This window comes from Artemia sp. Qi Xiang Cuo, chromosome 3, assembly GCF_049724085.1.
Source record: "Artemia sp. Qi Xiang Cuo chromosome 3, ASM4972408v1, whole genome shotgun sequence".
Taxonomy (NCBI): domain Eukaryota; kingdom Metazoa; phylum Arthropoda; class Branchiopoda; order Anostraca; family Artemiidae; genus Artemia; species Artemia sp. Qi Xiang Cuo.
Window position 1 is genome coordinate 16,598,609 of NC_142796.1, and position 25,927 is coordinate 16,624,535.

A 25,927-nucleotide genomic window follows, 5' to 3' on the forward strand; every position below is an offset into this window, starting at 1 on the left:
TACGAGTCATACAGTTGGACTACTTGTTCCGAAGAGAAGGGGGTTCGGTTCCTGGTGTCACCGGTGATTTGTTTGTGGGACGGGGGTCAATAGTGTATCTCTGTAAAACACAGCCAGAGTCAACCAAGCTCGAACTAGATACCAGGAGAAATCTAGGGAAAGCAATCCAGACGGGTGTGCACCAGAACTGGATGGCTAGTCTCGAATCCCCCCCCTTCCCCAATCGCAACTTCCGGATTAAGGACCATTAAAGGTATAACAACATCATAAATAACGACTGTAAAAGTTCAATGCTGCACTACTTACTTACTTACATCGCTTGTTTCAAACAACAAGTAGAACAATAGGGAAATTCGTTGTTAAGAAAGAGGAATAAAACTTTAAAAAAATATTAAATGGCAGTGTGGTCTTCTCACTACTTTCATAGCTGGTTTGAAAAAAAACAACAAATTTATATGTATCTAAGTACTCTACAAAAGGGAAAATACGTATTCCATTAACCAAATTTGGAAATTTATAAACAAAGTGAAGACATTAACTCTCGGACTTTGAAGGAGAGAAACTCCGCTAATGGGGTTATTGATATCTTTGAAAACTATTTATCTAAGACATGTCAATGAAGCTTCTGGGAATAAAACTAGAGCAGAAGATATCTCATTGTAAGCTATTTTCAATTTTCTATATCTACTCCTTCTCTAGCCTATTCAAACGTTTAAGAAATTGCATAAGGACAAGTCTACATTCCAGGCCATAATAAATTTTTCAAGAATTTCGGTTTAACCGTAATTTTCATTTACTTCATGTTTATGGTGTAACGGATAATCAACACATGACAATGCATAGTAATTAAACATGTTATGGATTAAATCCTCACCGTTCAAAACTTTGCTGAGTTTAGTTTAATTTTACATGTCAAATTAGTTAGTCTGCTTATTTGATTTAATTAGTTAGTCTTAATTAGTCTTAAAACTAACTATTTAATTAGTTAGTCTTAGTTAGTCTTATACTTTTATACATAGTAATTAAACATGTTATGGATTAAATCCTCGCCGTTAAAAACTTTGCAGAGTTTCGTTTCATTTTGCATGTCAAACTAGTTAGCCTTTTTATTTGGAGTTTTGTATATATACGTCAAGAAATTTATTTTTGAAAAAATATATCCTAACATTTTTCTCCATGCTTACAACCAAAACTGCTATTCTTTTTTCTGCCCCCTAGCCCCCACCCCCTCGCAGAAAATTTCCTGTGAGCGCCCATCCTCAATGTGACTCAGGTTTGAGAGCTCTTCAATGTAAAAATTACTAAGCAATGAATAGTAAGTAATTAGTCCCTCTGTCAACTGAAAACCAGGTTCACCTTCCTGATCGTGTTTCTCCTACAACTGTTTTTCCAAAGTTCCCCTGTGCTCGTTACAATGGTAATAAGGATGTTTTGACTGGAGTTGATTCCTTAGCAGCACCATTTTTCTCCGTCACCGAAAAGCCATTTAGGGTCAAATTTCCCAAATTGTTTAAAATTGTCTATAATCCATGTTACAAACGCTGAAAGTCCAAATTTTCACAGATGATTTCCAGAGAAATTGCCTACGGATTGTTTTGGGTACCCGACTGACTGTCCGTATTTCAAATAGTAAGCTCTATGAAAAGTGTGGTTCAATCAAACTTTCTAGGGCTACAGCGAAAGGTAATTTGAGACGGCGGGGGCGTGTTCTATGGATGAAGGATGACATATTGCCAAAGATTGTCCTTCTCATCCAACCGTCTAGGGCTAAACGAAAAGCAAGTCGTCTGCAGTTGTAATGGGAGGATGTCGAAAAGAAACAGTTAAGGGAAATAGGAATTTCTTGGAAAGGTGTAAAGGGAAGCTTTGAATTGATTGGGATGGAGAAGCGTGCATAGTTGTGTTGGCGTCAGGCGGCTTGGTGCTGCGGTAGTAGTAGTCGTAACTGAACCAAAGGTGTTGTTGGAATATAAACAAATAAATATTATACCTGTTACAAAAGTAGTCCCATGACCTACGATCCCAACCTTTGATAAATACAAACTGTCTATCAGATCACGCTTTTGGAAAAAAAAAGAGGTAGCGGTTTGCTAAGAGTAATTTTTATCCCAAAATTACTGTAGGCCCTTGTTTACCTGATCCTTTGACTGAGTCGCAGGCCGTAAGTACTCCCCAGTCCTGTTTTGAATATCTGGAAGGAATACGATCAGCCCAGATCTAGAGTGATCTTCCAACTATTTCGGAGCCCAAAGAAGGACTACTTAAATGTAACGGAAAAACTGAAAAGCAAAGAAGCTGATAAGGTTCCAGAGCGAGCCTCAAAACACCCAAAACTGATGTGGAAGTTTTCCAAGAGATCCCAGACCAGTGGAAAAACATGCTCATCTGACATTCCGAAAGAGGAGTGGTTAAGGCATTGCTCTACAGTGTTTGGTTCCAAAGACACCAAGCTTGAACGGGATTGTGATAACTGCTGAAAGAAAAAACTCAAAACCTTTATTAAAAGTGCGAAATACCTTTGTGATACCTAAATTGGCCGTAGCTAAAACAGTTTGTAAATTAAAACACGGAAAGGCACCTGGTCTCGATGGTATTTGTCCGGATAACCTAAGGCATGGCAGTGACTTCTTGTTTGAACATATCACACTTCTGTTCCAGATGTGTGTCGAATGCAGTATGGTCCCCAGCTCATTTTGTGCTGGTATTCTGTCAAATATCCCCCAAAAAAGGGAAAAATCAAAATCAGTGCACAGGATATGGATCAATTACCGTTTCAAGTGTTCTCAGTAGAGTCCTCGATCTACTTCTCCTTCCAGAAATTTCGGGGAAGTGTAGATTGGATTATCGTCAGTTCGGAGTCCACCGAAACCTGAGTTGCGCGTTTTTACATAGGCTTTTAAAGAAAGCTATTGACAAAACCCACAGAATAGGTTCCTCCCTCTTTATGTGCTGCGTAGACATTTTCAGATGCATTCGATTCAGTTGCACAGTCTCAGGTGTTCCTGAAATTACTCAAATATGGTGTGAATGCTCATGTCGTGGCACTTTTATCTTTCTGTTACTCAGGTAGTTTTGTGAAAGTTAGACTGGCAGGGGATCACCTGAGAAGACCGATTAGACTTGTTCAAGGTATTCGACAAGGATCTGTATTAAGCCCCATCCTGTTTAATACCATGACATCCAGAAGAACAAAAAACGTTGCTGGAGGATTCAGCATCAATCCATGTGACCTCAGCCTGCTTTCGTATGCTGACGACCTGCTGATGTTAAGCTTTAACCATACTACTCTACAAGAAAATATTCACCACCTGATAAATGGTTACAAAAGTATCGGTCTAAGGGTCAACCCACTAAAGACGGAGTTCGTAGAATTCTTTCTCTCGGCAAAGCAAGCAGCAAAGCAGTGGCCCTACATATGTGACGGTTGAACAAATGAAAATTTTCCCTGGAAATACCATGAAGTACCTTGGAATAAGGTACGGTCATGATGTCATAAGTTCTCGTTTACTAATAATCGAGAAAATTACCAAGAGTATTCGTTCAAGTTATGAGAAGCTTGTCTCTCTGAAATTTAGCTTAAACAGGAAGATCTTGCAAAGCTTTACGCAGAGGTCGCTCTCCCTCACTTGCTTCATGCCTCGCCGTTATGAGACTCGTTCACACAAACTGACAAACTAAAACTCCGGTCTGTGTACTGCAAATACCTCAAGTTTTTGCTTCGATGCCCGATCCACGAGAGAAACACATTCGTTCTAAACTCTCAAAATAGGGTAGACCCACATAAAGAAATAAAACCGAGCAAAAATGGGGTTTTTATAGGCCAAATAAAAATACTGAAAAAACAAAGCGAATATTTCGAGAGGACAAACGCCTCTCTTCTTCAGTGCGAAACAAAATAATGTAACTAAGGAAAGTGCCGAAGAAAATAACAATTATCAGATAGTTCCACAGAAAACACAAATCAAAGGGAAAATTCAGTTTATCTTGGTCTCCCATACGTTAAAGGGGTTTCAGACCAAATTTCAAAAAATCTAAGGAAAAATAACATTTACACTTATTATAGACCCAGAAAAACTATCAGGTCCCAAATTTATCAAGGTAAAGACCCTATCCCGATAGGTGAAAACTCCGGTGTCTAGAGAATTCCTTGTTCGTGTGATCTTTGGTATATCGGAAGAACTGATCAGCGACTAACGGATAGATTAACTCAGCACTCTAGTTCAATTAATAACACACTTAAAAAGCGGAAAAAAACAGAAAATTTTTACTCTGCCATTGCAGAGCACATTTTTGAAAAACCAGACCATACTATTTTGTTTAATCAAGCTAGCCTTATTTTGCACGACAAAGGTATAGTCCAGCACTACAGAGAAGCTGTTGAAATTTATAAATACCAACATTTAGGTCTAGCTTTAAACAGAGATTCCGGTGATCTAAGAATAAACGAGTCATATTTTGGTTTTCTCAAATAAGAAGCCGATACTTTAGCGTTCCCTCAAATAAAATTTGAACCACTTTCCCAGTCATATAACCAAGCACGCGAACAACTCCTTAGGTCTCAAAGGGTGTCTGCAAGAAATGCAATAATTAAAATCTGAAATAAAATGACATTGTTCTCCAACTTAATTAATTGCTGGTTCGCTTTGTTTTTTGAGTGAATGAATTGTTTCCTTTTCTTTGTCAGTTGTTCGCTAGTATCCGTCGATGGCAGTTCATATTTTTTTAGATTTTGTGCAAATCGCGGATATTGGCGAATAACTCGCTTTTATGGTTGTTAGGTATTTGGTTTTAATTCTTTTAATTTTTGACTTTTAGTGAATTTTATTCATCTTTTAAGTTGTTTTTTTTTTGGTTTTTTGGTTCTTTTCACATTGACTTTCAGCGTTTGTTTTTTGTTGTTTTTTCTTCGGCACTTTCCTTGGTTACATTTTTTCGTTTCGCGCTGAAGAAGAGAGGCGTTTGTCCTCTCGAAATATTCGCTTTGTTTTTTCAGTATTTTCATTTGGCCTATAAAAACCCCATTTTTGCTCGTTTTTCTTTCTTTATGGGATGTCAGGCCAATGTGGTTTAAGAAATTATCTTCATGGTATACCCAATTGTCGCTGTGCCGTCTACTGAAACAAGTGCAGAAAAAAGGTGTTGGAAACATTGTTCAAGTTTTTGCCTCTGTATCTGAAGAAATTACTATTTAATTTTGTTCTTTGATGCTGAGTGTTCTAGTTTTTCCTTTTCTTCTTTTGCATTACTCCGCTTTTCTGTTTTTTTTTGTATGAGCGGGCACAAATAAAATTATTATTATTATTATTTTTTCTGTTTTAGGACATTTGAAGATGAAAGCCTTTTATTAGAAATCTGTTTTAGCTTATCTACGAAATTTAAGAACAATTTCGACCTGGTAATTAGATGTGAGTTAAACGTGAAGAGCTTTAAACGGTTTTTTTTTCTTTTTTAGGATATTTGGAGATAACAGCGTTTCATTATAAAATTTAGCTTATGTACTACTAAAATAAAAATCAATTTCAACCTAGTAATTGAGGATGGAATGAATGTCTTCAACTTTAAACGGTTTTCTTTGACCTTAATCACATTTTGAGACAAAAATGATTTTATAATAGATCTATTTTAGCTTATATACTACTAAACTGAAAAAAAATCAACCCGATAATTCAAGATGGGTTAAATGTCTACAACTTTAAGCAATTTTATCTTTTTAGTACATTTGAAGATAAAGCACTTTATATACTGTTAAGTTGAGAAACAACTTCAACCTAATAATTCGAGATAAGGTAAATGTCTACAACTTAAAATATTATATTTTTTAGCTCACTTAGAGATAAAAGCGATTTCTTATAAATCTATTTTAGCTTGTACATTACGATTTTAAAGAAGAATTTCAGCCTAATGACTGGCTGTGGGTCGAATGTCAACAACATTAACTTCTTTTTTTCTAAGCACATTAGGAGATCAAAATGCTTTAAAACAAACCTATTTTAACTCATAGGCTACTAAACTGAAAAACGATTTCAACCTGATTATTTGATATTGGTGAAAAGGCAACAACTTAAACCTATCTTCCTTTTTTTTTCGCCTGCGAGTTCAGAATCCCACAGCTCCAAGTTAATTTCTAAGAAAATTAGTCTTTTACTATTTAAAAAAATTCTTCTTCTAAAAGTAATAACTTCTGTAAAATTTTATTTGGGCAGCTCAAAGGCATGACTAAATTAACAGTGGTCACACCAAGACCAAACGAATATGTTACTCTCCATACAGACTGGTTTGTCAGAACCAGAAATTTAGTTTGGCAGGTCTTAAGGAAAACAAGAGACCTGGCATTGTAACTATCATCACTATAGTGTTGTCCATACTATGCATAGTGGGTTGAAGCCATGGGTAATTGGTTTAATTAGAATTTAATTCAGTATTAACAATATTTTTTTTTGTGAGAACAAAATAAATTCCTTTCAGAATGAGGGAGTAATTAAGGTTTTCCGTTAATTTTAAAACGGTCTGCTGAAGTGACGACAAAAATACTAATACAGCATAGTTCACGAAAAATTTTTTGGTTTAGGAACGAAAACACTAACCAATAGAATAATATTTTTCTATAAAAGGCCTATAAGTGTCAGATATAGGTACTTTACCTATTCTACCTTTACTGGTCTTTTACGTATTTTATCGATATTTTACGTATTTTAATGACATATTTCGTGGCGCCTTGTTTTAAAATAAGATTAATGAAAGTAATTTGTTTATTTTTATCGTATAAAGGAAAATGTTAACTGTTCATGGGAATTGAAAGAAAAAACTCAACATAATTTATGCTGGTCAGAAATAGTTCAGAAGCAGCACTGGAAGTAATATTTAAGATAAAATAGGAATTGGTAGTGTTGAAAACAAGATCTGTATAATTTAACATAGAAAAGTAAAAACCAAAATCAACATTGGTAGATATTTTATAACTCCATCAGGAATCTCTTTGATAGTATACATGTCATCACTGAAGTATTTTGTTTATTATATTTACGTCCTTCCTATAAATTACACCATCAGCAAGATCCAAATGGCACTAAAAACGGCACTTTTGGTGCCAACGAATGACGTATTTTTTTCAGCTATACACATTTAATCCAGTTTTTCGAGTCCCTGCAAGAATGATAACGAATATCAGACAAGCCCCTAGATTTGGGTGCGACGAAATCTCACAAAGAAAGCGATACTATATACACCTTCTCTTGATGCTAAAGACATAAAACTCACCTCTAAGCCTCTATAAAGCAGAGGTCCGATTGCACGAAGGAGTTCCGACGCCATCTCAGCAAACGCAACACCAGCATGGACTTCTCCTTTGGGTACATGAACAGCAGTCTGACGACAGTAGGTCGTCCACTCATCCTCAAGTATGTATCTTGAAAAGGCAAAGGATTCTGTTGATTTTGCTTCAGCAGCAACAAGCTGCTTCAAATAATTCGTGTAGACTTGAAACGTCTTCTTCAATGCGCCATTGTAAATGCTCAAATCTTCCATATTCCTTGTCTTCATCATATCATCACTCTCGAAATTTATGACACTCAAGCGCTCCAAAATAATCAACTTATATTTGATAGAGTAGGTTAATAAGAATTTCGTTTCTTTAATAAGTTCCTTTAAGCTAAGAACAGAGGGGTTATTAATTACTTGATCTAAATAGAGATTCATACAATCAAGCTTCAAAATCAGTGGAATTCTACAGATAAAAATATATTGTGATTCATAACTAGGTAGATTCATGGCTAAAAACTCTTCCGATTTTGAACCATAGCGTTGCTCTTCTGGCAATTCTTCATAAGATTTGGGAACTGGCAACAGTGTCTTGTAAGTCATATCAAACATTGCTACATTAAACTTATCCATCCACTCAATAAATTTTCTCAGACCTTTCGATTTTAATTCTTGTTCAACAAATGGATGATAAAGCGTTCTATTATTATCAACAGTATAAAGATTTAGCTCTTTCGCTCTCTTACATTCATCTTCTATTGGATATGACAATAATCCGAGTGAAAAACATGAAGGGGAAGATGTGGACGATTCAAAGGATTGTTCATCTGTTTTACTTAGTTGACCAGTCGGTGGATCATTATTTTCCATATCAGTCAACTGGTTCTCGGAGTCTTTGATTATGGGGTCACTTTCGACGTTCACAGAATTGGCCGCTGCGAACGATTTTCTTTTCAATCCGCTCTTGGTTCTAGCTGATTTTATCTCATATTGTTGTTGCTTATAAAACTTGACATCAATCCCACTGCCAGAAGTAGATTCATCATCAATATCCTCACTATCCATGCTTGTGATACTTGACCAACGACTACTTAGCTCGGAGTCATTAGGGCAAACACTACTACCGTCGGTTGTCACTTCCGAAAATAAAGAGCCTTGACGGCGAAACAACCTTCTTTTGTTCTTTAATTCAAATGGATTGGTCTTCATTTCTGAAATATTTAGAGGGGCAGAGACACGAACCATTTGATTTGTGGGTGGAAATGTGCTTGTTTCATCTAATGATTTGGTCATAGAATCATTTTCTTCAGGTTCCCTGGTGCTTGGATGGTAATCGCTCAATGAATAGACTATTTTGCAGGGTCTTGAAATTTCTGGTAGACTGGGTTTAGTATCTAGTAGAGGCAACGGTTGTGAAGCCGTTTCAACAGGTAAGAATCTATCAACAAGGTCTGCTACAGAGAGTGGCTGATTGATTTTTGAGCTTGTTGAGGAAGACAGCTCCAAGCTGCCTTCACTTACATACTTTTCTCTTGAAGCTCTTGACGGTGCATCGTGTTTTTGAGGCTTCAGACAGCTAGAAGTCTCTTTATCAGTCAATTTTTTCGAGTTGGAATCAGCAGGGTCAGTAAAATCCATATTTTTAACTTTGCTATGCCTTTCGGTTGCACTCTCAGAGCTTTTACCGTTGATACTTCCATCATTCACGCTTTGACCATTATCTAAAGATTGCTCAGGCGGCTCATTCATTTTGACTATCCTATCATTATCTTCCTGATCATTGCCCGTACTGTTCATTGGTGGTTTGAAGTCATAAGTAAGCGGTTTAATTGAACGCCCATTAATATTAACAACATTTAATTTACTTTTTGGTGAGAACAAATCTCTTGGTTCAACATTTATTATGAGTGTATTTGTATTTGTATCATAATTAGCAGGGGCATTGATAGACGGGCTGCTTGTCTTCAATGGACCATCCTCTGAAGGAGGGATGTCGCACTGAAAAGGTTCAAGCTTTTTTGGAATTTGCCACTTCTTTTCATTACTTGGTGCGGTATACACAACCACATAATTATCTTCATCCCAGGGTTGATCAGAAGAAAATATTTTTATGCGACTAGATTCATCGCCAGATGGGGTTTCATAATCAGAAGGTAAAAGAGGGCTCAAATTTTTACCAAAAATATTGCTGCGAGTAGCTGGCATATCCATATCGTGTCGGTTAGATCTTTTATTCGTTTCAACTTCTTCCTCAAAATTTTGGCATGAGTCAGTATGAGATTTTTCAACAGAATTCGATAAAGTTACATCGTCACTACCCTTTGAATACTTTATAGTAGATCTTCTGTTTGAACCATTTCCTCTGCTATTGACAGTTTGTATTCGATCTTGTTTATCAACTGTATCTCGATAATCAACATCCGCTACCCGCATGAAATTACTAATTGACAGGAAAGTATTTGGGTTAATACTATCATATTTTATATTACTACCCTTTGGAGTAGAAGTGACTGCGTTCTTTGAAAAAAGGATAGCTGGAGTTCCTCTCGAATCATTGGCTCCAAAATTGACTTCTTGATTCGGCGTTTTAGCTATATCATCTAGTATTCCCACTAAATCACAACGACCGAGACTAGTATCTCCCGCAAAGTCACTATTTGATATGGAGATATTTCCACTATCACCCTCAAGTTTTCCAGATTCATCCTCATCAGCAGCCAATCCAACTTCTTGTTGTGGAAGCTGAAATATTCTAAGGTTGTGACCTTTATTGTTCGCGTCTCGTTTTAATGCGTCATCTTTCTGCCCAGTCACATTAACGTCATTTTCATCATTGAACTGACTAACATGAGCTTTTACGTCATCCTGATGAATACGAGGGTCCCCTATAAAATCACTAGATGACAGGGAAGTATTTCCACTATCACCATCAAATTTTTCACGTTCATCCTCTGCTGGAAATATTACTACCGGCTCTCTTTGATCCCTTTCATCTCCAAAATAAAGACCCTCTGTTTCATCTACGACTGACGGGGTCCAAGGGACAGGCTCTGAGGTTGCTGTCGGTGTGTTTGTACTCCTTTCACTTTGCAATTCCATTAAATTTGATAATATATCATCCATGATTTTGTCGTCTTCTTGACCATTTGACAAATTTTCTTCAAGGAAAAATCTTACTTTTGAATTGCTCCTTCTATAGATTTTTCCACTTCCAAGAACCTGAATGTCTTCCTTAGTGTCATGAAGATGCCTGAAATAGATTAAGATTTGATTGAATTAGTTTTATTTTACAATTGTTTAGAGCATGAGAGTATATAGGATTTATGATAATTTGTGTAAATATATTAAGTAAGGGATTTTAGCCTACAGCTGTGTGTTGTACTAAGCATAAAATTTTCCTCTGTCGTTCTCATTTTATATGATTAGGCTTAAATAGATTTGGGACCTGGCTGCAAAAAAAAAAAAAAAAACATTACATCATGGATTTGCAAAGAATAAGAACTACATAACAGGATATAATTTGTATGCACAATGAAAAAGAAACCTTATTGCAGAAATTATAGACATTTCCTCCTGTAATTAATTTCAATAAATCTACATGCCATTTTTTACGTTCAAAACCCTAATTACTCCTTACTAATTTTAGACTAACTGTCCCCGGGCGTCACCAACCCTAGTCCCCGGGCGTAACCCTAGGAGCGACTCTGGGTTGAACATATCCTTATTACTATTCCCGAGCATCGACCAAACAGTTCGTGGTAACGAATTGTAAGTAAGGAACGAACCGGCTCAATAGTAACCGAAACTCTAAAAAACGGGATTTTGATACCAATAGATACATCAAAAGAATTAGATTTTATTGCTGATTTCAAATATATAAGTTTCACCAAACTTAGTCATACCCATTAAAAGTTACGCGCCTGAGAAAATTTGGCTGATTTTCGAAAAAAGGGGGGAAAGACCCCCTAAAAGTTATAGAACCTTAATGAAAATCACACCATCAGATTCAGCATTTTTGAGAACCCTAATGTGGAGGTTTCAAGCTCCTATCTACAAAAATGTGAAATTTTTTATTTTTTGCCAGAAGAAAGATCACAGATGCGTGTTTATTTGTCTTTTTTTTGTTTTGTTTTTTCCTATGGGTGATCATATAGACCCAGTGGTCCTAGAATATCGTAGGAGGACTCATTGGAACGGAAATTAAAAGTTCTAGTGCCCTTTTTAAGTGACCAAAAAATGGAGGACAACTAGGCCCCCTCCCACGCTCATTTTTTCCCAAAGTCATCCGATAAAAATTTTGAGATAGCCATTTTGTTCAGCATGGTAAAAAATATGATAACAATGTCTTTTAGGATGACTTAATCCCCCAAAGTCCCAGGGGAGGGCTGAAAGTTATGAACTTTACCCAATGTTAACATATAGTATTGGTTATTGGGAAATATTATTTAAAAACTAACTTCCAAAAAACAAGATTTTCAAAGAAATATATAGGCAACGTTATAATTGACCTCGACACAGAGACACACATGTTAAAATACAAATACAAAGTTATCACCATTGAATATTCAATTGTAGATAAAACCCAAAACGTGCAGAAATTGAACAAAAAGTCATTGTGAAAAACAAACAACAAGTAATAAAATAAATGAATAAATAGATCTTAAAGCGAGTAATTCTTGGATTGAGTATGAAAATAAAGCTTAAAACGAAAACAAATATTTTGCTATTAAAGAACAAATGAAACTTAAGACGCACAGAAATTAAATAAAGAGAAGGTTTTTTCATGGAAAGCCATCGCTAGCACATATAAATTAAGACAATAATCTGCGCATTCCTTGCTTTTTAAGGTGAAAAAAGGGCAATGAACGGAATAATTACGGAATAATATACGGAATAATTTCTGTTAGTTTTAAGTTTTAATGTTGCTCCTTACTTTCACTTTTAAAAAAAACTTGTTTTTTTATTTAATTACAAGAGCAATCGTTTTATTTGTTATTATTTTTATTAATCTATATAAATATAAATAAATTGAATATTTATTAATCTATCTCAAAATTTTTATCTGATGCATTTAGGGCGTGGACGAGGGAGAGGGGCTAGTTGCCCTTCAATCTCTTTTGACTCTTAAAAAGTGAACAAGAACTTTAAATTTTCAATCAAATGAGCCCTCTCTAAAGTTTATACGAGTATCCCTTCCATAAGAAATAATATGAAGGATTCGGAGAATCCTTAAATTACAACCCTTGCCCTGAGGGCTTTGGGGGAGTTGCAATCCTCAAAGACATAATTTCCAGAACTTAAAACTACGTTTAATAAAATGGCTTTCTTAAAATTTTGATTGGATGTGTTTTGGGAAAAGGTGGGCGTGAGAGGGAGGTTAGTTGCCCTCAAATCACTTTCGACTATTACAAAGGGCACTAGCCCTCGGAATTTCCAATCGAATGAGCCTTCTATATGTTTCTACTACACCGCCTTCTATAAAAACATTATATGCCCCCAGGGCATAACTTAAAACCCTTGCCCTGAGGGTTGTGGGGGATTCTCCTCCTCAAAAAGATATTTTCTATCTGGACATCAACTACGCTGAACAAAATGGCTATCTCAAAATTTTTATTGGATGTGTTGGGGGAAATGAGGGGCGTGGGGGGGGTAGTTGCCCACCAATCACTTTCGACTATTAAAAAGGACACTATCCCTTTAATTTCCAATCGAATGAGCCTTTTTTGAAGTTTCTATGACAACACCTTCTATAAAAACCTTATATGCCACCAGGGCATATATTAAAACCCTCGCCCTGAATGTTCTGGGGGATTGTCCTCCTCAAAAACATATTTTCTATCAGAAAATCAACTACGCTGAAAAAAATGGCTATCTAAAAATTTTGATTGGATGTGTTTGGGGGAATGATGGGTAGGGGGGGGGGGCTAGTTGTCCTCCAATCACTTTCGAATATTAAAAAGGGACTATCCCTTTGAATTTCCAATCGAATGAGCCTTTTTTGAAGTTTCTACGACAACGCCTTCTATAAAAACCTTATATGCCACCAGGGCATATATTAAAACCCTCGCCCTGAATGTTCTGGGGGATTGTCCTCCTCAAAAACATATTTTCTATCAGGAAATCAACTACGCTGAACAAAATGGCTATCTTCAAATGTTGATTGGATGTGTTTCGGGAACCGATGGGCGTGGGAGGGGGGGGGCGAGGTGCACTCCAATCGGTTTTGACGAATAAAAAGGGCACCAGCCCTTTAATTCCCAAGCGAATTAGTATGTTTTGAAGAAGCTACCACAACGCCTTCTATAAGAACCTTATATGCCCCTAGGGCAGAACTTCAAACACGTGCTCCGAGGGTTTTGAGGGAGTATCCTCCTCAAAAATATATTTTCTATCTGGAAATGATTTAAGCTGAACAAAATGGCTATCTGAAAATTTTGATTGGATGTGTTTGGGGAAATGATGGGCGTGGGGGGGGGGAAGGGGGTAGTTACACTCCAATCACTTTCGACTATTAAAAAGGGCACGAGAATTAATTTCCTATCGAATGAGCATGTTTTGAAGTTTCTACGACAACGCCTTCTATAAAAACCTTATATGCCCCCAGGGCATAACTTAAAACCCTTGCCCTGAGGGTTGTGGAGGAGAGTCCTCCTCAAAAATATATTTTCTATGTGGAAATGAACTACGCTGAACAAAATGAATGTCTCAAAATTTTAATTGGATCTATTTGGAAAAATGATGGGCGTGGAGGGGGGGAGGGGGGCTAGTTACACTCCAATCACTTTAGACTATTAAAAAGGGCACTAGCTCTTTAAGTTCTAATCGAATGAGCCTGTTTTGAAGTTTCTACGACAACGCCTTCTATAAAAACCTTATATGTCCCCAGGGCATAACTTAAAACCCTTGCCCTGAGGGTTGTGGGGGAGTATCCTCCTCAAAAATATATTTTCTATGTGGGAATCAACTACGCTGAACAAAATAGCTATCTCAAAATTTTGATTGGATGCGTTTGGGGGACTGATGGGCGTGGGGGGGGGCTAGTTGCCCTCCAATCATTTTTGACTATTAAAAAGGGCACTAGAACTCTCGGTTTCCAATCGAATGAGCCCCTTTTGAAGCTTTTACGATGACCCCTTCCATATGAAGTGCCTCTGGGAAAAAATAAATAAATAATAAAACATTGGAGCCGTATGGCCTTTACTTTAGGCAACGCTACAGCGTTGCCTCTGATACAGACAATTTCAGGGGAGAATTTTTCTGAATTTTTCTCCGGATTTTCCAGCATTACTTAAAAAAAGCTCAGAAATTAAATAAAAAAAAACAACAAGTTTTTCAACTGAAAGTAAGGAGCAACATCAAAACTTAAAACGAACAGAAAATATACCTCGTTCTTTAAGCCAAAGATTTTTTAGTACTTTCATAAGAGGTATTTATTCTAATTAACGGCCTTTGTGATTAAGGGGTCATTTTTAAAGAATTGGAACAAAATTCGAACTTTAGCGTAAAGAACGAGGTACTGACTAGGGGGCGAGCCCCCTAATATACGTATTAAAAATATATGAATATAGAAGTTCGTTACGTAAGTTAATTCGTAAGTTACGTATATTTATTACTAATAAAAACGTTCGTAATGAAACTAAACAAGTTTCGAGAAAGCCATTAAACCAAAAAAAGGTAAAAGTAATATGCAAATTGAGTTTTAATTATTCATGTACGGTGAGCCAAAATCAAAAAACTATTTTTTTTAACTGAAAGTAAGGAGCGACATTAAAACTTAAAACGAACATAAATTATTCCGTATATGAAAGGGGCTGTCCCCTTCTCAACGCGTCGCTCTTTACGCTAAAGTTTGACTCTTTCTCCCCACTCTATTTTTTAAAACAATAAAAAACTTTAGCGTAAAGAGCGGGGCGTTGAGGAGGGGACAGCCCCCTTCATATACGGAATAATTTCTGTTCGTTTTAAGTTTTAACGTCACTCCTTATTTTCAGTTAAAAAAAACTTGTTTTTTTTTATTTAATCACGAGTAAAGACATACGTTAACACGAAACCTTTCAAGTTACTTTCCATGATATTGCCTACTCTCCCCAATTTGGATGGTCACCTTTTAAGGCCATAAACTTTTTTAGATCATTACCATGCATAACAGTTAGAAAAATAAATCCCGCCTTTATATCTCCTTTACACTGTAATCGAGCAGTAGTAATGTCAAATGCCAAGTAAAAACCGCTATTTTTATACTTCTTGAATACTATTTTTCCTAAATACCATCCGAAATCATTTTGCGAGCTCCAGTGTAGGGTGACCGTCACAAAGACTAAGGGCCCATTAGCAGATTCTCCCAGGGGTCTACCTATCATCAAGAGCTGTCGAAAATTTGTGGTTAGACTGTAAAATATGACCGAAAAGATAGTGATATTTTAAATTCCTTTTGTCGGTGAGCTTGTCAATAAAAGCGGGTAATGCCCCAGGGAACTCCTAAATCAGTCAAATTGCTGAAATGATACTTCCTTTGAGCAGATTTCAGCGTTTTCCCAATAGGTAAGACAGATGATTATTAGGGACTACCCTTTCCAGAACTTTAGAAAGGAAGTTCCGCTCCATTTAATCGAAAAACCAGATTCACACTATCTGTTGATATTAGCTTCATTAAAACTAAATATCTCCAGCACAAAACACGAGAACTTAGATGGTTCTTACTCGGATTTTTGGGAAAGCAGTTGTCAAGTTCAAGTTTTTTCTTAATTTCAAAGGGTCATTAACAAAATAAATAAATCACACATAACTAAAACATCTCAATCCATTCATGGATGCAAAGAACGACAATATTCACATTTTGAAACATAAATACCAGTAGTAATCGCCCAATTAGCACTGACTCTGATTGCGTAATATGCCTTACCACGGGTCAGTGAGCTATTACAATGAACCCTATGTGGCTTGGTAGACATGTTTTCTATTATGACATTGATTTTTTGTGTGTCAGTCGATTAGAGAAAGTTGGTGGTTAGTCCAATATAATAACTTGATTGGTCGGTTTTCTAAAAAAACTTGCCATGGTATAATGTACTCAATTTAAAAAAAAAAACCGTCGTTATTGCGAGAGGCTTACTCAATTTACATCTTAGTGTTAACTGGGTGATCTAATTGCGTAGGTACTAAAGGAACATTTGAAGGTGGAGAAAAAAAAGGGGTAGTTAGTGATTGGATAATTTTAACAAGAAATGACTGAAAAGTGTTTTGGAGGAGACGGAATGAATGTGTACTGTATAATACACAAGTGATGATTTGCACAGTGTTGTCAATTTTAAATAGTTTAGAAATAAAAAAATTAACAAGAAATGGCTGAAAAGTGTTTTGAGGGAGTTGAGTTGCACGAGGGTTCAGTTACATACGGATTCAGTTACACGGGGATTAGTTAAATGGGGTCAAGTAGCACGGAGGTTCAGTTGTACTGGGTTTCGGTTATACAGGGGCTCAGTGACAGGGGGGGGTCAGTTGGACGGGGTTTCGGTAATACCGGGGTTCAGTTACATGGGGGGTTCAGTTATTTTTTCTGATTTTGTGTGTTTTCGCAAGAAAATAACTGGTCTTTTAGCAAACTTAGCCATAGCTACCTGAAACTCTGCATAAATATCTTCATTTTTAATCTAATTGCATAGGTACTAAAGGAACATTGAACATTTTTTCTGATTTTGTGTGACCACCCGGCACCCCAAAGACTCCTGAGCCTCCATTATAATACTTTTTAAGGCTTCATTATATCTTTTCAGAACAAATTATTATTTTAGGGAATTATTTCGGTGAAACAGTTAGAGATATTTTAAGAGATGATTTTAGAAGAGGACTTGAGGGTGAAACTCTGTGGTCGTTATAATACACAAGTTCCATTTGAACAGTGTTATGAGGTCCCTTACAACAACCCCAAAGGGCTCCGACCCCCCCCCCACACCAACCCCGTAATTTTTCTTAAATTCAGTTCTGATTTTTCTCAAAGAGATGAAAAATTTAAAGTTCTTATTATATCTTTTCAGAACAAATTATTATTTTAGGGAATTATTTCGGTGAAACAGTTAGAGACATTTTGAAAGATGATTTTAGAGGAGGATTTTAAGGTGAAACTCTGTGGTCGTTATAATACACAAGTTCCATTTGAACGGAGTTGTGAGGTCCCGCAGCAGACCTCCGAAGCGCTCCAATCACACCAAAGCACCCTCGATGGGAGCCCCTGGATATTAAATTCTCTCTGGACCCTCAAAGGGCCCCCAGTGCCCCAATGCCTTCGGTGTCCCCCATTATAATACTTTTAAGGCTTTATTATATCTTTTCAGAACAAATTATTATTTTAGGGAATTATTTTGGTGAAACAGTTAGAGACATTTTAAGAGATGATTTTAGAAGAGGACTTGAGGGTGAAACTCTGTGGTCGTTATAATACACAAGTTCCATTTGAACTGTGTTATGAGGTCCCTTACCAGAACCCCAAAGGGCTCCGACCCCCCCCCACCCTAACCCCGAAGGAAGCCCCCGGACATCAAAGGTTCTCTGGACCCCCAAAGGACCCCTGGCACCCTGATGCCTCCTGAGTCCCCCATTATAATACTTTTTAAGGCTTTATTATATCTTTTCAGAACAAATTATTATTTTAAGGAATTATTTCGGTGAAACAGTTAGAGACATTTTAAGAGGGTTGTGAGGTCCCTTACCACAACCCCAAAGGGCTCCGATCCCCCCACTCCAACCCCGAAGGAAGCCCCCGGCCCGCAATGGTTCTCTGGACCCCCAAAGGATCCCCGGCGCCCCGATGCCTCCTGAGTCCCCCATTATAATACTTTTTAAGGCTTTATTATATCTTTTCAGAACAAATTATTATTTTAGTGAATTATTTCGGTGAAACTCTGTGGTCGTTATAATACACAAGTTCCATTTGAACGGTGTTGTGAGGTCCCTTACCACAACCCCAAAGGGCTCCGATCCCCCCCCCCCCACCCCGCAGGACGCCCCCGGCCAGCAAAGGTTCTCTGGACCCCCAAAGGACCCCCGGCGCCCCGATGCCTCCTGAGTCCCCCATTATAATACTATTTAAGGCTTTATTATATCTTTTCAGAACAAATTATTATTTTAGGGAATTATTTCGGTGAAACTCAGGTCGTTATGATAACAAGTTCTATTTGAACGGTGTTGTGAGGTCCCTTACCGCAACCCCAAAGGGCTCCGATCCCCCCACCCCAACCCCGCAGGAAGCTCCCCGACAGCTAAGGCTCTCTGGACCCTCCAAGGACCCCCCGCCCCCTCAAGCCTCCAGAGTCCACCAATAGAATACATTTTAAGGCTTTATTATATCTTTTCAGAACAAATTTTTATTTTAGGGAATTATTTCGGTGAAACTCTGTGGTCGTTATAATACACAAGTTCCATTTGAACTGTGTTGTGAGGTCCCTTACCACAACCCCAAAGGGCTCCGATCCCACCACCCCCAACCCCGGACCCCCAAAGGACTCCCGGCGCCCCGATGCCTCCTGAGTCCCCCATTATAATACTTTTTAAGGCTTTATTATATCTTTTCAGAACAAATTATTATTTTAGGGAATTATTTCGGTGAAACTCTGTAGTCGTTATGATGCACAAGTTCCATTTGAACAGGGTTGTGAGGTCCCTTACCACAACCCCAAAGGGCTCCGATCCCCCCACCCCAACCCCGAAGGAAGCCCCCGGTCCTCAAAGGTTCTCTGGACTCCCAAAGGACCCCCGGCGCCCCAATGGCTCCTGAGTCCCCCATTATAATACTTTTTAAGGCTTTATTATATCTTTTCAGAACAAATTATTATTTTAGGGAATTATTTCGGTGAAACTCTGTGGTCGTTATATATCTTTTCGTTCAGGGAATTATTTCAGTGAAACAGTTAGAGACATTTTAAAAGATGATTTTAGATTAGGTCTCGACGGTGAAGCTGTGGTTGTTATAGAATAAAGATCTTCATTTTTAATCTAATTGCGAATGTACTAAAGGTGAACTGAACATTTTTTCTGCTTTTGTGTGAGCACCCGGTACTCTTAAGACTCCTGAGTCTCCATTATAATACTTTTTAAGGGTTTATAATATCTTTTCAGAACAAATTATTATTTTAGGGAATTATTTCGGTGAAACAGTTAGAGACATTTTGAATGATGATTATAGAAGAGGATTTGAGGGTGAAACTCTGTGGTCGTTATAATACACAAGTTCCATTTGAACAGTGCAGTGAGGTCCCTTAGCACAACCCCAAAGGGCTCCGATCCCCCCACCCCAACCTCGAAGGAACCCCCCGGTCCTCAAAGGTTCTCTAGTCTCCCTAAGGGGCCCCTGGCGCCCCAAAGACTCCTGAGCCTCCCTTATAATACTTTTTAAGGTTTTATTATATCTATTCAGAACAAATTCTTATTTTAGGGAATTAGTTCGGTGAACCAGGCCCTCATAGGTGTGTGTTGTCTGAAACCAATTGTTTGGAATGAAGAGTTTGCTATTTAAAGATTTTCTGAGCTAAGGTTTCTTAGTATTTCATAGGTGTGTGTTGTCTGAAACTTATGATTTGAGGTATGTAATTTGCTATTTCCGACTTTTCATAAGCAGATTTCTTAGTCTTTTGTAAGTATTTGGCGTCTGAAACCTATGATTTGGGATGAGTTGGTTGCTATTTTTTGACTCTTCTGAGCTGGATCTTTTAGCCTTTCGTAGGTGTGTTTTGACTGAAACCTATGATTTTGGACTGAGTGGTTTGCTATTTTTTACCTTTCTGAGTTAGATTTCTTAGCATTTAATAGGTGTGCGCTTTCAGAAAATTATGATTTGGGGGGTGTAGTTTGATTTTTGGACTTTTCAGAGCTAGGATTCTTAGTCCCTCATAGGTGTTTGTTGTCTGAAACTTCTAGTTTGGGATGAGTAGCTGGAAATTTCCGACTTTTCCGTTCTTAAGATTCTTAATTTTTCATCTGTGAATTGACACAATCTGCTTCTGATTCGCCAAGACATAAGAAATTTATAGCTCGATTCTAATATTTCAACATACAATAAGAAAAGTTCTACTAGGATAGTCATAATTTTCTATGACGATAGAAAGTTTCAATATAATTCTAAATTTTCTTAAATTCAGTTCCGACTTTTCTCAAAGAGATGAAAAAATTTAAAGTTCAATTTAAAATTTTCACAACGAAGTGAAGGAAAATTCAAGTTCTCTACTGAATTTTCCCAAAGAACACAATTCAATTCTAAGTTACCTAGAGGAAATAAAAATCATCCATTTCAGTTCTATATTTCACAAATGCGTAAAGAGATTCAGATTTCAATTCTAAATTTTTCGGTGGAAGATAGAAAAAGTAAAACCATACATTTGAATGTTTTCACGGAAGATTAAAAGTTCTAGTTCAATTTTAAATTTTCTCAATGAAGTGAAGAAAAGTGGCGCGCCACTCTAAGTGAACCTAGATCAACCCAACTTTTTGGATATCTCTCTCACTATGACTCTGTTTGTGTGTCGTGTCAGAAATTAGAATTGAAGTGTGTTCTTTGGTAAAGTTCAGAAGAGAACTTGAACTTTTCTTCACTTCGTTGAGAAAATTGTAAATTGAACTAAAACTTTTTATCTTCCGGGAAAATATTCACAAGTATAATATTACTTTTTTTATCTTCCACCGAAAAATTTAGAATTGAACGTTAAGTTTCTTCATGTTTTTGTGAAATAATGATGTTAAGTGGAATATTTTTATTTTATCTGGAGACATTAGAATTGAATTGTGTTCTTTTGTAAAATTCCGACGAGAACTTGAACTTTTTATCTAATGTGTAAAAATTTTAATTTTAAATAATAAAGGTCATTTATCAGATAAAATGATCACAGGTATGGTAATAATTTTTATAACATTCACTGAAAAATTTAGAATTGAGCTTTAAATTGTTTTAAGTACTTGTGAAATATTTAAATGAAGAATAAGATTTTTATTTTCTCTGGTGAAATTAGAATTGAATTGTGTTCTTTGGTAAAATTCAGAAGAGAACTTGAATTCTTCTTCACTTCGTTGAGAAAATTTTGAATTGAACTATAACTTTTTTTTTTCTTGGAAAATATTCACCAGTATGGTATTACTTTTTCTATTTTCCATCGAAAAATTTAGAATTGAACTCTAAATTTCTTTATATCATTGTAAAATAAACACTATAGGTGGAAGATTTTTGTTCTTTCTGGAGAAATTAGAATTTAATTATGTTCTTTGGTAAAATTAAGTAGAGAACTTGAACTTTTCTTCACTTCGTTGATAAAATTTTAAATTGAACTAGAACTTTTTTATCTTCCTTGAAAATATTCACAAGTATGGTATTACTTTTTCTATCTTCCACCGAAAAATTTAGAATTGAACTTTAAATTTCTTTGTCTTTGTGAAATATAGAACTTAAGTGGAATATTTTGGTTTTCTCTGGAGAATTTAAAATTGAATTATGTTAATTGGTAAAATTCAAAAGAAAACTTTAACTTTTTTTATCTTCTGCGAAAAATTTGGAACTTTATTTTAAATTTTTCCTCTATTTGAGAAAATATTCACAAGTATGGTATTACTTTTTCTATCTTACACGGAAAAATTTAGAATTGAACTATAAATTTCTTTATTTATTTGTGAAATAAAGAACTTAAGTGGAAGATTTTTATTTTCTCTTGTGAAATTAGAATTGAATTGTGTTCTTTGGTAAAATTCAGAAGAGAACTTGAATTATTCTTCACTTTGTTGAGAAAATTTTGAATTGAACTAGAACTTTTAATCGTCTGGGAAAATTTTCATCTGTATGGTATTACTTTTTCTATCTTCCATTAAAAAATTTAGAATTGAACTATAAATTTATATAATTCTTTTTAAAATAAATAACTTAAGTGGAAGATTTTTGTTTTCTCTGGAGAAATTAGAATTGAATTGTGTTCTTTGGTAAAATTCAGTAGAGAACTTGAACTTTTCTTCACTTCGTTGAGAAAATTTTAAATTGAACTAGAAATTTTTTATCTTCCGTGAAAATATTCACAAGTATGGTATTACTTTTTCTATCTTCCACCAAAAAATTTAGAATTGAACTTTAAATTTCTTTATGTCTTTGTGAAATAAAGAACTGAAGTGGAAGATTTTATTTTCTCTGGTGAAATTAGAATTGAAGTTTGTTCTTTGGTAAAATTCAGAAGATAACTTGAATTTTTCTTCACTTTATTGAGAAAATTTTAAATTGAACTAGAATTTTTTATCTTACGTGAAAATATGCACAAGTATGGTATAGCTTTTTCTATCTTCCACTGAAAAATTTAGAAATGAAATTTAAATTTATGTATGTCCTTATGAAATAAAGAAGTTATGTGAAACATTTTTATTTTGTCTGGATAATTTAGAATTGAATTGTGTTTTTTGGAAAAATTAAGTATGGAACTTGAACTTTTCTTACCTTCATTGATAAAATTCAAAATTGAACTAGAAATTTTTATCTGCTGTGAAAATATTCAGAAGTATTGTATTACTTTTTTTATCTTCCACTGAAAAATTTAGAAATGAACTTTAAATTTTTTTATGTCTTTGTGAAATAAAGAACTTAAGTGGAAGATTTTTATTTACTCTGGATAAATTAGAATTGAATTGTGTTCTTTGGTAAAATTCAGAAGGGAACTTGAACTTTCCTTGACTTTATTGTTAAAATTTTAAATTGAACTTCGAATTTTTTCATCTCTGAGAAAAGTAGAAGGTGAATTTAAGAAAATTTAGAATTAAAGTGAAACTTTTTATCTTCATAGAAAATCATCATAATCATAGTATAACTTTTTCTATTTTCTATGTAAAAATTAGAACCGAACTTTAAATTTTTTATGTCTTGGTGAACTTAAAACTGACTTGGAAGCTTCACATACGTAATATTTATAAACACTAACTCAAAAAAGCCTGAAATTGCAAACTATTAATCCTAAACTAGAATTTTCAGACGACAAAGACTTATGAGGGACTAAGAATCCTAGCTCTGAAAAGTCCAAAAAGCAAACTACATCTCCCGAACCATAATTTCTTGAAAGCACATACCTATGAAATTCTAAGAAATCTAACTCAGATAAGTCAAAAATAGCAAACCACTCATTCCCAAATCATAGGTTTCAGTCAAAACACACCTCTAAGATGTTATAAGATCCAGCTAAGAAAAGTAAAAAAAGAGCAAACCAAACATTCCAAATCATAAGTTTGAGACACCGAATACCTACAAAAGACTTACAAAATCTGTTCATGAAAAGTCAGAAAAAACAAATTGCATACCTCAAATCATATGTTTCAGACAACACACACCTCTGAAATACTAAGAACCCTTAGCTAAAAAAAGCTTGAAATAGCAAACTATTCATCTCAAACTATAGGTTGAAGACAACAACCACCTTTGAGGACCTATTTCACCGAAATAATTCCCTAAAATAATAATTTGTTCTGAAAAGATATAATAAAGCCTTAAAAGGTATTATAATGGAGGCTCGGGAGTCTTTGGGGCGCCGGGGGCCCCTTTGGGAGCCTAGAGAACCTCTGAGGACCGGGGGCTTCCTTCGGGGTTGGTGTGGGGGGATCGGAGCCCTTTGGGGTTGTGGTAAGGGACCTCACAGCACTGTTCAACTGGAACTTGTGTATTATAACGACCACAGAGTTTCACCCTCAAATCCTCTTCTAAAATCATCATTCAAAATGTCTCTAACTGTTTCACCGAAATAATTCCCTAAAATAATAATTTGTTCTGAAAAGATATTATAAAACCTTAAAAAGTATGATAATGGAGGCTCAGGAGTCTTTGGGGCGCCGGGTGCTCACACAAAATCAGAAAAAATTTTAAATGTTCCTTTAGTACCTTCGCAATTAGATTAAAAATGAAGATATTTATTCTATAACAACCACAGAGCTTCACCATCAAGTCCTCTTCTAAAATCAGCTCTTAAAATGTCTCTAACTGTTTCACCGAAATAATTCCCTAAACGAAAAGATATAATAAAGCCTTAAAAAGTATTATAATGGGGGACTCAGGAGCCATTGGGGTACCGGGGGCCCTTTGGGAGTCCAGACACCATTTGTGGACCGGGGGGTTCGTTCGGGGTGGGGTGTGAGGTTCGGAGACCTTTGGGGTTGCAGTGAGGGAACCTCACAACACTGTTCAAATGGAACTTGTGTATTATAACGAGCACAGAGTTTCACCCTCAAGTCCTCTTCTAAAATCATCTCTTAAAATGTCTCTAACTGTTTCACCGAAATAATTCCCTAAAATAATAATTTGTTCTGAAAAGATATAATAAAGCCTTAAAAAGTATTATAATGGGGGACTCAGGAGGCATCGGGGCGCCGGGGGTCCTTTGGGGGTCCAGAGAACCTTTGCGGTCCGGGGGCTTCTTTCGGGGTTGGGGTGGGGGGATTGGAGCCCTTTGGGGTTGTGGTAAGGGACCTCAGAACACCGTTCAAATGGAACTTGTGTATTATAAAGACCACAGAGTTTCACCGAAATACGATTATAAAATAATAATTTATAATGAAAATATATAATAACGCCTTAAAAAGTTTTATAAGGGGGTGCTCAGGAGTCTGCAGGTTACCAGGAATCCGTAAAGGGTCAAGAGAACCTGTGCATTCTAAGAACTTCCGTTGAGGGTGGGGTGGAGGGAAGATCGGAGCCCTTTGGGGTTGTGGTAAGGGACCTCACAACCCTCTTAAAATGTCTCTAACTGTTTCACCAAAATAATTCCCTAAAATAATAATTTGTTCTGAAAAGATATAATAAAGCCTTAAAAAGTATTATAATGGGGAACTCAGGAGGCATCGGGGCGCCGGGGGTCCTTTGGGGGTCCGGGGTGGGGGTGGTGGCATCGAAGCCCTTTGGGGTTGTGGTAAGGGACCTCACAACACCGTTCAAATGGATTTTGTGTATTATAACGACCACAGAGTTTCACCGAAATAATTCGCTAAAATAATAATTTGTTCTGAAAAGATATAATAAAGCCTTAAAAAGTTTTATAATGGGGGACTCAGGAGGCATCGGGGTGCCGGGGGTCCTTTGGGGGTCCAGAGAACCTTTGCTGTCCGGGGGCTTCCTTCGGGTTGGGGGGGGGGGGATCGGAGCCCTTTGGGGTTGTGATAAGAGACCTCACAATACCGTTCAAATGGAACTTGTGTATTATAAAGACCACAGAGTTTCACCGAAATAATTCCCTAAAATAATAATTTATTCTGAAAAGATATAATAAAGACTTAAAAATTATTATAATGGGGGAATCAGGAGGCATCGGGTCGCCGGGGGTCCTTTGGGGGTCCAGAGAACCTTTGCTGTCCGGGGGCTTCCTTCGTGGTGGGGGTGGGGGGATCGGAGCCCTTTGGGGTTGTGGTAAGGGACCTCACAACACCGTACAAATAGAACTTGTGTATTATAACGACCACAGAGTTTCACCGAAATAATTCCCTAAAATAATAATTTGTTCTGAAAAGATATAATAAAGCCTAATAAAGTATTATAATGGGGGACTCAGGAGGCATCGGGGCGCCGGGGGTCCTTTGGGGGTCCAGAGAACCTTTGCTGTCCGGGGGCTTCCTTCGGGGTTGGGGTAAGGGGATCGGAGCCCTTTGGGGTTGTGGTAAAGGACCTCACAACCCTCTTAAAATG

The 25,927-nt window shown here is 36.6% G+C and overlaps 1 protein-coding gene across 1 annotated transcript in view; it reads right to left on the reverse strand.

Annotated features, from left to right (window-relative positions):
• LOC148953808 (uncharacterized) overlaps nucleotides 1-25,927 on the reverse strand; it is a 76,912-nt gene that overhangs the window by 10,723 nt on the left and 40,262 nt on the right. The window contains exon 5 of the mRNA XM_089085912.1: nucleotides 7,258-10,507. Within this exon, the coding sequence (XP_088942038.1) occupies nucleotides 7,258-10,507 (3,250 nt within the window). The remainder of the gene's footprint in view (nucleotides 1-7,257; nucleotides 10,508-25,927) is intronic.